This window comes from Elgaria multicarinata, chromosome 5 (assembly GCF_023053635.1).
Source record: "Elgaria multicarinata webbii isolate HBS135686 ecotype San Diego chromosome 5, rElgMul1.1.pri, whole genome shotgun sequence".
NCBI classification, from domain to species: domain Eukaryota; kingdom Metazoa; phylum Chordata; class Lepidosauria; order Squamata; family Anguidae; genus Elgaria; species Elgaria multicarinata.
Genome location: NC_086175.1, coordinates 20,612,362 through 20,627,276, shown reverse-complemented (window position 1 = coordinate 20,627,276; position 14,915 = coordinate 20,612,362). Strand labels below are relative to the sequence as shown.

At 43.6% G+C, this 14,915-nt stretch overlaps 1 protein-coding gene across 4 annotated transcripts in view; it reads left to right on the top strand.

The window, feature by feature from the left end:
* The window catches only part of KLF12 (KLF transcription factor 12), a 248,058-nt gene extending 233,901 nt beyond the window's left edge, over nucleotides 1-14,157 (top strand). For all 4 annotated transcript variants that reach the window (XM_063126022.1, XM_063126021.1, XM_063126020.1 and 1 more), the window contains one exon: nucleotides 13,312-14,157. In XM_063126022.1, coding sequence (XP_062982092.1) covers nucleotides 13,312-13,493 — 182 coding nt within the window. In that variant the 3' untranslated portion in view covers nucleotides 13,494-14,157. The remainder of the gene's footprint in view (nucleotides 1-13,311) is intronic.
* The last annotated feature ends 758 nt before the right edge of the window (nucleotides 14,158-14,915 follow it).

Genomic DNA, 14,915 nt, shown 5'->3' with positions numbered 1-14,915 from the left:
GGGTGGGGGCTGTAGGGAGGAGGAGAGGAGGGGAAAGTCCTATTGTGCAAGTGGAAGTCTGCTCGCATAACATTATCACATTTCAATCATGTTTTGTCTGACTGGTGAATGGAGCGTAAATTTATGTAATGCTTCTTTCCTGGATGACTAGCAGGTGAAAATTAACTTTCAGTCAAGGAATGCTTACTTTTTAGATAACAGCCTCTACAAAAAAGAAAGTGCTGTAATTGGCCAGATGTCAGTGCATAGTTTTATTGAGAACACGTATGTCAACAATAGCAGCTTTCCAGGTAACCGTGCTGTTCGTGGAAATGTCCAGTCTTTTTCAATAGGAAGTTCTTTGGAGTTGTCTGTTTGCAAGGTGGCTGTAGCCAGAGGTGTGGTCTGAGAAACATGCTTTCAGCGTAGTACTGAGCAAACAGCCAGCCTGGCAGCTCTGCTGTTAAAATGGGCTATAGGCTCTTGAGTAGTAAACATGGCTCTATATGCTTTGCAATGTAATCTAAGGAATTTGCATCACCCTTGTTGTAGAAGTAAATCCTGTGCAAGCAGAGCAGGAAGTGGATTCTGGCCATTTTATTTTCTAAGCGTGATGTTTTCCTTTTTGTTTTCCTAGCAAAGCATATATTTCTAACAATGACTAGTCACTCTCATGGAGTGGAACTTTAATACTCAACCCTTTTCACAATTCCCAAAATCATTTCGGTCCTTAAGACTACAGAAAGATTAGACATGGGGCCTGAAGGAACTGGAATCACAACAACATACATCTGTAGTATTGACTTAACCTAGTTTGATATTTATTCCATTGCCCCATTGAACCCTAAGAACTGTAAAACTCAGCTTGGGACCTCTAATATTGAGCATCATTGGACGGGGGGAAAGTGCATTTCCCTACCATCACTATGGCCTCCTGCTGCCATCCCACAATAGCGACAATTTTGTTATACAGGGAAAGAAAGAGGAAGCAGCAACAACCATGTGGCTCATTCAGTGGGCGGTTTTTTTGCGCTGCTTTTCCCGCACACAGCAGGAAATGGTAGCAAGTTTCTCTTTAAAAAAATAAGTTGGATTTACCAGGGTCTATTTTGTCCCGGAAAAAGGACCAGAAAGGGAGGAAGACATGTAGGAGGTGAAGGCGTCATCAGAAGGACGCACGAAAAACCGTGAGTGGGCAGTAACAAGCGTGCAATAAAATGCTCATCTGATGACATTTATTATCTTCAGCATCTTCGCCAAACTACAATTCCCAAGTTGCTACAGTTCCCAGCCATGTCCTTTAAGTTAGTATAAAACTGCTATACGTTTGTGGTGTGTTTATTTATTTAAGGTAGGGGTGCAGAACTTTCAGCTCACAGGCCAAATTCAGCCTGCATAGCTCCAAGCCCACCCGCTCCGGAGGAATCACCTCAGAGGGAAACCTCTCGCAGCTATCTCCACCTATGAGATGATGGTGGGCAGCAGCAGAACCCCTGCTGTTAGCTCCGATTGGAGATAGCGGTGGAGGGATGAGGGGCAGCGGGCGTTAGGACTCGCCTGTGCCTGGGAAAGTAGCCACTCTCCCAGCATATGGGCGAATCCCCAAATCCCTCCAACATCTAGTGTGATGCATTTCGTGTGATTCCAGGGCACACCTCCCATACCAGCCTTGCTGCATCCACAAGTATTCCTCCTTGAGCTCACCATTGATTGGAATCCCCTCCTTCAGCATCCTTACCACAGCTTTGAAGACCCATTCCATATTTTCCTGTATTGTCAGCAGACCAGACTACAGGTGGTATGTTGCGGAAATGGGTGTTGAGGAAAGAAGTGACTGGGAAGAGAACTTTAGGAGTCACTCTCTTCCCACCAGGAAAATAACACAATATCCATCCTTTAGTTTCCTAATTGATTATACATCATTTCACAACTTGCCCAAGTTTCTTATGAGTCAGTGATAGAACAAGGAAAAGAATCTATATTTGCAACTTCTCAGACTTTGCCCCAAGTTCAACAATACTGTGTGATGAAGATGCCATTCTGTTCCTCAAGCATATCCTGCATCATTCCCAGGTGCTTCCTTAATGTATATTTGCTAAAGGGAGCTTTCATTTGCATATTTTGCTCTTGCTACTTAAGAGCCCGAGTTCAATGACTTCCCCAAACAGATATGATGAGATACATTTATATTGCAAAATTATATCCTTTGTACAACTGAATCAAAGGGCTCTCGTGTAACCAATGACTCAAGAGGCAATCATTTGCAGTGGTTCTGGGAACCAGGAGCCCTTAGCCCTAGGCTGCTGCCATGCCTTTGATGCAATTTGCATGTGCAAACAGTGGTGTGACTTTCTACTTGGAGGCATGGAGGCACTGCAGTTGCAAATCCAAAATGCGAGTTTGGCTACTTCAACCACACACCCTCTTTTTACAGGTTTGCAGTCACATTGCTGAAATGCTGTGAACTTTGTGACAATCCTCTTCATGTAACATTGTCCTTCCTCCATGCAGAAGTGGGTCCTGAGCCATTGTCTGCATGTGTGAAGTACGCTTTTGTCTTAAACGTTTCTCTTCTTCACACTCTCGATGAGAGCCAGTTTGATGTAACCTTTGTGCTTTTCTCTAAGTGGAATAAGGAACAGCACAACATCACTGATTTCTGTTGCTTTGATTAAGGGCGGGAAATTCACATCTAGAAGCAGCCTCCAGCATGCAGAGATAATACGAAGATGTGAACCCACATCACAGTTGAGCTGGCTGGATGCATCTTTTGATGCCAATGGGGACGTGCATTCCAATTCTTGACTCCTTGTAGCCTGCAACTACATTTGGAGTGAGGACTTTGTGTGTACATACCCAGTCCCTTATCAAGTTTGTACTGAGGTAATTGTTTGTAACAATCACCTCAGTAGACTTTGACCCCAATTTTGAAATACTTGATTGCATCTCTTTACTGAGCAAGATACACTGAACTTTCATATCAGAACTCGACTCTTACATGGAAACATTATGAAGCTGAAATAATTATTATCCGTTACACTCAGCAATGCTGACTGACACGAGGTTCCCAAGCACTCTCCCACTCAGGTACTGAACCAGGCTGAGGCCTGGCCTTTCACAGTTGCCTGATTTGCATGTAATGACAGCTCAGAGTATGAGATGGAGTACGAGTTGAATATGAGTTGTCATTGTTGAATCATGGGTTGTTGTTTTAATTGTGAGTTGTTGTTACATGTGAAACTTGCACTGCAGTTTAACTAAGGATTGTTAACCAAAAATGAACTGGGAGGAGAACCATAGTGCAGAGTTCACACATAATGACAACCCACGATTCAACAACAACCCATACTCTGGGTTGTCATTACATGCACACCAGGTCAATTTAACAGCAACAGTTGCTCTCCATGGTGCACCCCTATAGCCCCCTGAGAGAGATGTCTTCCCCTTCCATTCCCCCGAGGGGGGCACTGCCCCATAGCAGGAGGAAGGGAATACACATATAACTATGTCAGTTGGGTTACTAATTTCCCCTGGCTTCAAACTGAGTTACTGCAGAACTATGCACTGGTGAGGGAAGTCTGCCTCTAGTGACTGAAAATGTCGGAAGGGTCTGATTACTCCATTTCCCTGGATGGGAGGTTACCCCACAGCAGGGAGGAGGGTGGCAGCCATATTACTGTCACTCAGCCTACTAAATCTTTCCTGGCTTCAAAATGTATTGACCGCAAACTATGTGCTATTTAGGGGAGTCTGTCCCTAGTGGCTGAAATTATTATTGCAGGCTTCAACCACGCAGAAAGATTTAAATTAATTATTGTGTTCTAAAAACAAAACCACTCCAAGATGTGTACACCTAGGTTCCCCCCAGTATGCATGCCAAGTTTCAGGTGTCTAGGTTTCATTGTCTTGGTGTTATGGCGATGAAGGATGGACGGACAGACATGCGTCCCCTTTTGTTATTATAGATAATTTGGAACAGGGGGCAGTCAACAGACTATACTCCTCCTGAGAACCTTATTTGTGAACCGCCCAGAGAGCTCCGGCTATTGGGCGGTATAGAAATGTAATAAATAAATAAATAAATAAATAAATTTATTATTGCATTTATATCCCGCCTTTTTTCCTCCAAGGAACCCAGGGCGATGTACATAATCCTCCTCCCCATTTTATCCTCACAACAACAACCGTGTGAGGTGGGTTGGGCTGAGAGCGTGTGACTGGCCCAAAGTCACTCTGTGGGTTTCCATGGCTGAGTGGGGATTAGAACCCGGATCTCCCGACTCCCAGTCCAACACTTTAGCCACTACACCACACTGGCTCAGAAGCATATTGCGTGCATTTCTGTTCATTCATTTCCACCTACCAACCCGTTATGCTCTCCTTCCTTGCAAGGGACCATGAGGGGTTGGCAGGCAGTGTGGGACTCCGCCCTCCCCCAGTCAACCCCTCATGCTCTCAGCCCTTGCGAGGAGAGTGTGAGCGACAGGAACCCGTAAGCTTGCTTGTCTTGTTGCATGACAAATCGGACAAGCTCAGGGATGTGCGAACTGGGAGGGGATGCAAGCGGCAATAGCTGACTGAGCTCTACCCCCAAACTGGATTCCTCCAACATCTCTACATGAGAGAGCAGATGCCACACCAGTTTTTGAAACTGCCAATATTGGTGTGGGCAGAAGCTGTAATATGGACTCTTCCCCTGTGGCCCAGGTTTCCGTACCTTCCATACATGGGCAGGAAGGATCCAAGCTGCAGCAGCTCTCAGAGGGCCCCTGATGCAAGGTCTGATCCTTTCCAGGGACCTGCCGAGGAGAAACAGCAGCTGCTTCATTTCTCCGTCCCCCTCCCTAGGCAGAACGCCAAATTCCCTGCTTGCATGTAACCTGGGAGGTTATGTAAACGAAAGCTATATTTTCAATTTAAAACATTTTTATTCTCGAAGTACGGTGCTTTTTGGGCACAACCCAAACTACAGTTAGTCACCTGTGTAGCTATCAGCTAGGTGCTCTCATCAGACTCGCCAAGGTGATGGGGGCGTGATGGCATGAAAGATTTGCCTTTTGGATGTAATTTGGTCGTTTCGGTGGCCGTGCACTTTAATTAGATTTCGTTGAGACCCAAGGTCATGCTTGAAGTGTAATCTTTGTTTTGCTATATCTGGTTCTGAGAAAAAGATGGGTGTGGTGAAAATCATTTAACAACAGTAATTAATGGGGAGTTCAGCATGTGGGCATGTTCAGAGGTTGTTTTGGGAAAATGTTAAATATTTGTATTAAAAATAGCTGCTAAAAATGACTAAGATCTTCTTTGGGCAAGAGACAAACCTGCAAATTACGGTTTATTATAGCTACCCTCTGGCTGCCAACTATAACTATCTTTACCCAATCTTCAACTTTACCTACTCAAACGGCATAGAAAAGGAGCACTTAAGCCACATAATGTTTTCTGGTGCAAGGTAATGATTATTCCAGTGTGTGTGTGTGTGTGTGTGTGTGTGTGTGTGTTAATTTTCATTTTAATTAATGTTCTCTTCAAGAAATCTGATTAGTCCAGTTTACTCAAAGGGCTACATGGCCTGTTAAGCTAGAGCCTCCAAAATGGTGCCCATGAGCTCCATTGTGACCACAAACATGTCCCTTGGTGCAGACTAAGGTCCCTGCCACACCTGATTTTTACTTATGATATAAAAAATAACTGAGAGGCTGGCATGCTGATATGCAAAGTGCTGCCTTCCATCTTTATCTGTGTTCAAAAGAGTTTTTTTGTGTTGTAGAGCTCAGACCCCACCTTTGCTTTGTATTTTGGGGGCAATTTACTTTTATTTCATTTTTACTAGCGTACATTTTGGGAGTGTTTTGTGACCAGCTATACCCAGCTTATGAATGAGCAAACCCCCCCCATTTTTGCCAGCCATTTTGTGAGAGTGCCCACAAAATCCCAAAGACCTCATGTAGTTCAGGAGGTGAAAAATGTAACATCCTTTAAATGCCTCCTGAAAACATATCTTTTTAGACAAGCTTTCCCTGGAGTATAACTTAGTCTGGTTTTATATTATTATTATTTTTTAAGATGACGTTTTAAATCTTGACTTTTTGTATATTGTGGTTTTAATTGTGCATTGTCCAGAGGGCCTCAGCTAATGGGCAGTATAAAAATGTAATAAATAAATAAATAAATTCCAAATGTGCCCATTGTCCCAAAGGGCAGGGGATTGTTGTTAATGGAATCAAGTTAAAGGAATTAAGTCTTTACATAACCCCAAAGGGATGTGGGAGTGCCATGGAAAAGGTGTCAAATATGCCACTCGCCGTTGTTAATGAAGGAGGCCTCAGAGGGCATATGGCACACTCTAGTAGTGGGCAAAGTTAGTAGTAAGCTAGCAACTATGTTTGCCTTTCTTACTCTAAATCAGGGGAGGGCAACATGAGTCCTCCGGAGTGGCCCCTGCACCAAAATTTGGTGGCAGCAATAAATTGGTGGCTTACCTCTGAATTTCTGTGGCAGAGGCTGAAATTAGAAACATTTTTGCTTGACAAGCTAAATTTGTCCCTTTTCAGCCTCCATCACGGTTTGCTGCTCAATTTCAGCTGCAAACAGCCATTAATTTTGCTGCCATCTGGACCTACCAACGTTGCCCACTCCTGCTCTAAGGTAAGCACAGGGCTCTCAATCTGGATTGAGATTCTAGTGCAAGCGTTAGAGGGGCTTTAACCCTTTGCCCCCTGCTGCTGACCCCATCTGCAATGGGGGCGGGGGCAGGCCTGTAGTTTTCATTGCCAAATAAGGATCCATTTGCTTGAATGAACCAGTATTTGGCAATATAAATTGCAGGTGCAGGAGGCCTCATCCAAATTGAGACAGCAGCAGGAAAGGAGTTGACGACCTCCAACCCCTCGAAGGAAGGAAGGAAAGAAGGAAGGAAGGAAGGAAGGAAGGAAGGAAGGAAGGAAGAAAGAAAGAAAGAAAGAAAGAAAGAAAGAAAGAAAGAAAGAAAGAAAGAAAGAAAGAAAGATGTTGTTGATAGATTTGTCTTCAAAGTAATGTGTAAGTCTGACATTTGGACTGGGTTCAGATCCCCTATTCAGCCAAAAATCTCATAGGGTGACTTTGGTCTAGGGTAGTGATTCCCAAACTTTTTCAGGTAACCGCCCCCTTGGTTCCACAAACTCATGCCCAGTGCCCCCTACCCTACACTATAAAAATCATTATTCAGAATAGTGGTTTTCAACGACCCACTAAGGAAGATAATAACAATAAAATTCAAAACAGTAACAATTAATTGAATATTTATTCAAAATGCATTTTTTTAGTTAATTCAATTAAACATAATTGATGAACTTGATCCAGTGATATCATCTTTTCAAAATCTGATAGTCATTTAGCAAGAATATTAGATATCACATTTAGTAACTAGGGTAGAGTACCTCACTATTCTGTAAATTCTCAATGTGATGAATGGGCTTGATGAAGTGATACCAGTTTCCCAATGTCTGGTTTAAAGTCACTTAACATGAGTCTTAAATCACCACGTTTAGTAATCTGGAGTCGATTTCTTTGCTTGGAGAGAAGTAGGCAGACCACACTAAAACCACATTCCACCAAATATGATGTTGGAAATGCAACCAGGAGCTTCTGAACCGCTCTCCATAGTGCAGGATAGCGATCAGAAATTTCCTTCTGTAACCAAAACTCCTGGTACTGAAAAGACCACCTCGAGCGCCCCACTGCCGCCCCCTTTGCAATCCCACCGCCCCCAAGGGGGCAGTACCGCCCACTTTGGGAACCACTGGTCTATGGTATTACAGACAGACAGCACCTATTGCTGCTAATAAAACAGCATTGTGCTTTTCTCATCTTTCCCTTCTTAACCTGTGTGTGTGTCTGGGGGTAAGAAAACGATGAAAGTAGCAGTGGAAAAATACAGAGGTGGCTACAAATGGAAGATGGTGTTATCTGGACACACACACACACACACACACACACACACACACACACACACACCGCCTCATCTAGACTCATGCCTAGTCACACTTGATCATCCTAACTTACCTGACAGGGTTATTGTGATGGGGGAAGCAAACCATGTGTCCCTGAGCTCCTTGGAAGGGCGGTCAGAACTAAAATGAAATGAAATGATAACAATGCCTATCCCACCCTACTTTCTTTGGAGCAGAGCATGTGATTAGCACCAGCAGATTTCTCATGGGCTTGTTGATTTTACCAGTGACTGATCATGGGTTGATAGTCCCTTTTCTATTAGTATTGTCAAGGCGATAAAAATAAATAAATACAAAATTATTATAATCAACATAGAAATCGTAATGACAGCTTTTCACGTGGGGAGCCCTCCTACTTCTTTGGCCATGCACAAAGAAATGGGAAGCTGATTATTCCGGCCAGGGAATCCTATGGTTGCAGGAGAAGTGACCATGGGGTACATTCCTAGCAAAGGAACATGTAAACATATGTGCCAGAATCCAGCATAGATCTAAGTGTTCCAAATCCCAAGTGCTGAAACAAAAACTATGCTTTGGATCGTGGCCATGGTAGAGAGGAACAGAACAAAAGGTGAGGCAGAGCCTCAAGCTGGTGCTCAAAGGTAGTAATTTATTATTACATGTAAACGCTTCCTCGGGACAAAAGGTCATCATGTATCATAGTGAGGTGCACCAGCTAAAGCAGCTCACTCGAAGTCTATTGTTTCAAAGATTTCTAATGAAATGTATGTTGGGCAATTTATTTGTAATAATAAATTACTACTGTTCGGCACCAGCTTGAGTCTCCTTTTGTTTTTCTGGTTTCTGGTGCTGCCCTTCCCTTCTTCCAACGTGAAAAAATAAGACCTGCCAAGCAAGGATTAGAGGGAGGATGCAGAGACTGGAATATTCCATTCCCTTTCCCCGAATTGTGAATATATATATCCACCCCCATATACTTAGTCCAATGTATGCTGGATAGTGCATTGGCCTTGGACCTGGGTTCAAATTGTATGTCCAAATCCATGATGATGCTGACCCACCGGGCTGCATGGCTTTAAAAGGGAATTTGCCAAATTCATAGGTGGTAGGTCTGTAAAAGGTGATAGCCATCATAACTAAATGAAGCCTCCACGTGCAGGAGCAGTGTTCCTCTGAATTCCAGTTGATGGAGGGCAATCAACAGAGGAAAGCTGTTGCATTTATGCCCACCTTGCTTGTGGTTTTCCTAGCTGATCATTGTTGGAAATAGGATTCTGGAGCACAGGAACTCTTGTCTGATCCATTTGGGCTCTTCCCATGTTCTTGTTATATGAACAAGATCAACACATGACACACACAGAGAGAGAGAGAGAGAGAGAGATCAGGGAAAACATGTAGGTATGATGATGATGATGATGATGATGATGATGATGATTTATATGCTGCTGACCATATTTAAAATATCTTTAAGTGGTGTACAAGAAAATTAAATACATTATATACATTAAAATACATAATAATTGCCTAAACGTTTATATGAAACATTAATAAAAACATTAAAACCAATGCAACACCATAATTACAAACACACAGGCTGGGCAGCACAGACACTGGAGGAAGGCCATTATTATTAGGGATGTGCTCCACTCCGATTAGAAGCGGAGAATCAGAAGTGAATTGGCCTGCTCCGCCTTACCCAGAGGTGGACCGGGGACCCGTAGAAGCACGGCGAAGAGAAGTGCACATACGCGGAGCGCTTCTCTTTTCGCGGACCGATCCGATCGCCATTTTGAAAAATTTCGCCCATAGGATTGCATTGCGGAAAAGAATAGGGGATAAATGTGTTGTTTTTTAAGCTATCTTTCTGAAACTTCTTGTGCTTAGAGAGTCGTGGCTGGGGGTCATTTTGAGCCTACTCTCAGCTCTCTGCGTGCTGCGGTTCGCTTGCTAGAATTTTTGGAAAAATCGGGTAAAACAGCGGGAAAATGTACCTTTGTCTAAGGGCTGAGGGGCAGAGTCAACTCCCGGTCATGATCACATGATCCCAAAGTTGGAGGAGGGGATAGGCAAAACGGGTAACTTGGGATTCTGGGAACTTCTCTTTCTTAGTCTGAATGGACTTTTCCCAGTGTTTTTAAAAACAGTAGCCCCACCAAATGCACAAACACAACCTGAAATCATATACTAAGCCAATAATAAGAGATAGAAAAAACACAGCACTGCTACCCACCGTAACTTTGGGGAACAACTGAATAGATGGGGTGCAAGGGGATGAGCTCCCCTAGGGCATGGACGTGCCCTGTGCACTCTCCTGTCCTTGGAGGGCCATCAGAGCCCTCCAAAGGTAAATCACTGGAGAGAATGCCTATCATGAGTTGAAGTGGTCGTTTGCTTCTTAAAGACTGGTACCTAGACAGGACCAGTCAAATTGGCAGATGATTCCCCCTCCCCTTGGGCACGTCCACTCCCCCTCTTACTGGTAAAATACAGATATAGCCTTTTTAAAAAAATTCTTCTTGTTGTTTATTCAGCAACACTGCTGCTTTTAATTCCACCCCTCCTTTGTTTGTTTATTTATTTATTTATTTATTCCATTTTATATTCATTACTGGCTTTGAAACTATCTTTAGCTCACTTCCTTGTGCCCCCAGAAATGTCTGCTGCCTGCCTGCCTTCCCTCCCTCCTCCCCTGCCCACCTCGCAGGGATGGTTTTTGTGTGTCTTGCTTTGACTCAGGGGAGAAGTCCTTCCTGTGCTCAAGTTCCAAATCAATTTTTCAAGTGTGGAAGAAGATTCATATTTAGGTTTATCTCTACTCCCCAATTCATGACATGTTGGGATTTCCTTTGAAATGGGCCCATTGAGCTGTCTGCAGATACTGGGGTGTCCGACTTTCATAAATTCCCCAAAAATCAGGGGATGATGGGATTGGCTTGAAACTTGGCGTCCATGTGGACACATGGGTAAGCTGTCATGGGACCAAAGGTGAGGTTTCTGACATGCAAATTGACGTAGTTGTAAAATGGGACTTGATTTGGGGTGAGTTAAAAGGTTAGAGCCCCGCCAAAAATCAGGGGATGATGGGATTGCCTTGAGTCTTGGCATGCATGTGTATCCCTGGATAAGCTATCATGGTGCCGAGTTTGAGGTTTCTAACATGCAAATTGACGGAGCTATTGAAAGGGGTGTGAATGGGGTGCCCGATTTTCAAAAATTCCCCAAAAATCAGGGGATGACGGGATTGGCTTGAAACTTGGCATGCTTGTGTATACCTCCATGAGGTTTCATGGTGCCAAACTTGAGGTTTCTAACTTTAACAGAAAAAAAGTTGTATACTTTTTTAGCTTTCAATGCAAGCCTATGGGGGGAAAACGGAGCTCCGATCCGGATCCGGAGCTCTGCAGCGGAGCGGACATGGGCGGAGCGGGGGCGGAGCGGAGCGGCCCGATCCGCAAATCTGAAAGAGAAGCGGAGCGGGGGGGTCCGTGCACACTCCTAATTATTATATTAAGTGCTCAGTAAGCCTTCCAGTGTTCTGCCAATGAATGATATGCTTTGGGATGGTTGACAAGCCAGGGGAACAGTAATACATGCATTAATTAATTAATTAATTAAAGGAGAAGAGGGAAGGATCCAAGTACTTTCCTCTCTTGTCAGAAGTTTTTTCTTAGCTTGATAACAGCTTGGTGAGCCCTGGGCATTTACTTCCCTGGCTTGAAAACAAACAGAAGACCATCTAATTTAAACAATAATATGTATTTCAATTATTTACTAATTTTTACTTACATATATCAGACTGTTTGCGTTTAGGCTTCTGCGTTTCCCTCTTAACTTACATGACTCTCTCCTTAGTGTGCCCTTACACACACACACACACACACACACATACCCCAATTTCTGGCTATGGACCTTCCTCCAAGTCAGATGAGACACCGGTGCATTTGTATGGCATTGCAGGCCAGCTGTTTGTGGTGAGGGTAGTACATTGCAAAGCATGTTGTCTTTAGCAATAGCTCGCCATCTGTCACTTGGTTCATGCCCGTTCTCCTGCCAGCTGCCAAATTCCTGGGACTCAATGCCATGGCCATCCAGATATGAATAAAAATCTTTCAACCGTCTGTTCACATTCGGCCATATCAGGAAGCAAAAAAAGATACAGCAATGCCACAGCCCGCACGATTGTTGCTATTAACATGTTGTGACCATTTCACTCTGGGATATCACCACTACACCTGGTGTACTCAAAAGCAACTGTCCTTATTCCTTTGCCTGAATTGGACAAGGCTAATGATAGAAATCTTCATATGCATCTTGGTTGCAATACTGTTTTAGCCCTGACAAAATCTGGACTGTAAAATCATTGCCAGCCCAGTTGGGTTTAAAGCAGGGGGTGGCAAGAAAGGGGAAGAAAGATGAAGGTGAAGGTGGTCTGTAGCCAAGGAGGAGCAACGAGAACAATCTATTGGTTGGTCAGACCATTAAATAACTTACAACGGAAACCTTCGCTGGGGATCAGGGAGTTCTACCTGGCTTATTGGTATAGAAAGCATTTCCTAAGTTGGGGTCCCCAAAGGTTGGGGTCCCCAAAGGTTGCTGGACTACAGTTCCCATTGTCCCGAGCAAGGCGAGTGTTCAGGAGTAATGGCAGTTGTAGCCCAACAATATCTAAGGACCCCAAGTTGGGAACAGCGGAGTCTTCCTTGCTGATGGTGCCTACACTGTACTCCTTTCGTCACCAACTGAAGACCTTTTTATTCTCTCAGTATTTTAACACTTAATTTTAACTTAAATTTAAACTTTACTGTTCTAACTCTGTATTTTAATCTTATATCAATTTTTGCTGCGTGGTTTTATCCTGGTTGTGCTTTTGATACTGCATTTTGTATTTGTGTTTTTAACCTGTTGGTTGTTTTATTCTGGTTTTAATTTTTGTGAGAGCTTCGGCTATTGGGCGGTATAAAAATGTAATAAATAAATAAATGGTGTGACTAATCAAACCCTCCCTTGGCCAATGTTGGGTAGTGGCACATGGGCTGAATCCCCCACAACATACCCCTTAGATTGCCAGTTCAATCAGGGCTTGAAACCTGTCAGTTATAGAATTAGTTCTCAATCCTGTGCATGTTTAGACAGAAAAAAGTCCAAGCCCCATCATGCTGGCTGGGGCGTGCTGAGAATTGTAGGTCTTTTTTCTGTCTAAACATACATAGGATTGTATTTTTAGCAATAGAAATGATCAGAAGGCTTGGTAGGCAACTGAATTGTAACGCTGCATGACCTTCCATTCCCTCGGGCAGCTCTGGATTTTCTAGACGGCATATCAAAGTCTCTGACTCCAATCTAATGATTCCTTTTCCCCCTCCCCTTTGTCTGCTAGGAGAGAAACCGTACAAGTGTACCTGGGAAGGCTGCACCTGGAAGTTTGCTCGTTCAGATGAACTGACGAGGCACTACCGCAAACACACAGGAGTGAAGCCGTTCAAGTGTGCGGACTGTGACCGGAGCTTTTCCCGTTCAGATCACTTGGCGTTGCACCGTCGGAGGCACATGCTTGTCTGAAAAATGCTACCTTGTCAAAATAATAATAATAATAATAATCATGGAAGTACCAAGAGCTGGGTCTCTTTTAACTGCAGTGAATTCAGCAGGGCTGAATCCCGTTCTGACGGCGTTAGCACAAAAGGGGGCGTTCCGTGTTGTCCCATTCACACAAAGAAGCAAGGAACGCATTGCCACGTTCCTCCCTCCCGTCCAAAGTCAGCTTTTCAGCGTGGGCAAAGGCAGCACCCTCAGCGGGGAGAGAATCACTGAAACGCGACAAGATTGGGCATTATTTTCTAACCCGTCTCCTTTTCAAAGTATTTATGGCTTGTACCTTTTCTCAACCATCACACTTTTTTCTCCTGAAGAATTACTGGTATTACAAAGACCGGATGTCACAAACATTTGAAAAGAAGAAGCCCTCTGGACCTCTGCTCCATCTGCTGCTGCTGCTTCTTTCCTTTTTCTTTTTTTAACTATCAAAACACTGCAAAATATCACCACGCCTGGTTGTTGAATAATCAACAATCTACAAAGCCAGCGATACAGACTGGGAAGAGGAAGGATAATAATAATAAAAAATGAAGCTCTTTTAAGTGAACGGATTCCTCAGCACACTTATGCAATAAAGACGGTGGTATTTTTACATTTTTACCCCTTCATCATTATGCCGGACTTTAGAGGCCACTAAAAAAAAATTTTTTAAATTCCTTTTTTCAAAAATCTCTCCTTTCTCTTTTTGTTGGAATCTATAAAGCAGGCATCAGTAACATTCAGAGTGAAATAGCCCTCTTTACATCTGTTTGCTTAATTTATCATAGGAAGATACCATTACAAAGTACTGTCCTGATTGCATAATAGAACAAACCCGCCTTCCCTAACCTGTTGCCCTCCTGATGTATTGGACTACATACATACTACTCCCACAAGAACATAAGAGCCATGCTGGATCAGACCCAAAAACTAATCCAGCATTCTACTTACACATTAGCCAAACTGATACCTATGGGAAGCCCATAAGCAGGTCATGACCGCAGTAGCACCCTTCATGTTCCCCAGCAACTGGTATACAGAGGCATCATTGGCCAAGTTGGTTGGATATGATTGGAGTTGTAGTCCAACACATATCGAGGGTCTTAAACCCACCATCCCTTAACCAGCACTTCAGGCCTGTGCGTATTTACTTGGAAATAACAGATGTTCAAATGTGCATGTACATCACTTGATCGCTCATCACTTGAATGCTCAGCGGTTGTTGACTCACAGCGGAATGTGTGAACTGACTCCATTGCACAGCAATGTGTGTGATCAAACCTTCTGATCTATGGTGTTTGGTTTGTGTCATTCGTACAAGCAGGTCCATCAGTTGATGCTACAGTCAGCATGCTGAACCTGCATGCATGAACTGACCCTTTGTCCTACTGAGTTTTCCTCCATTTA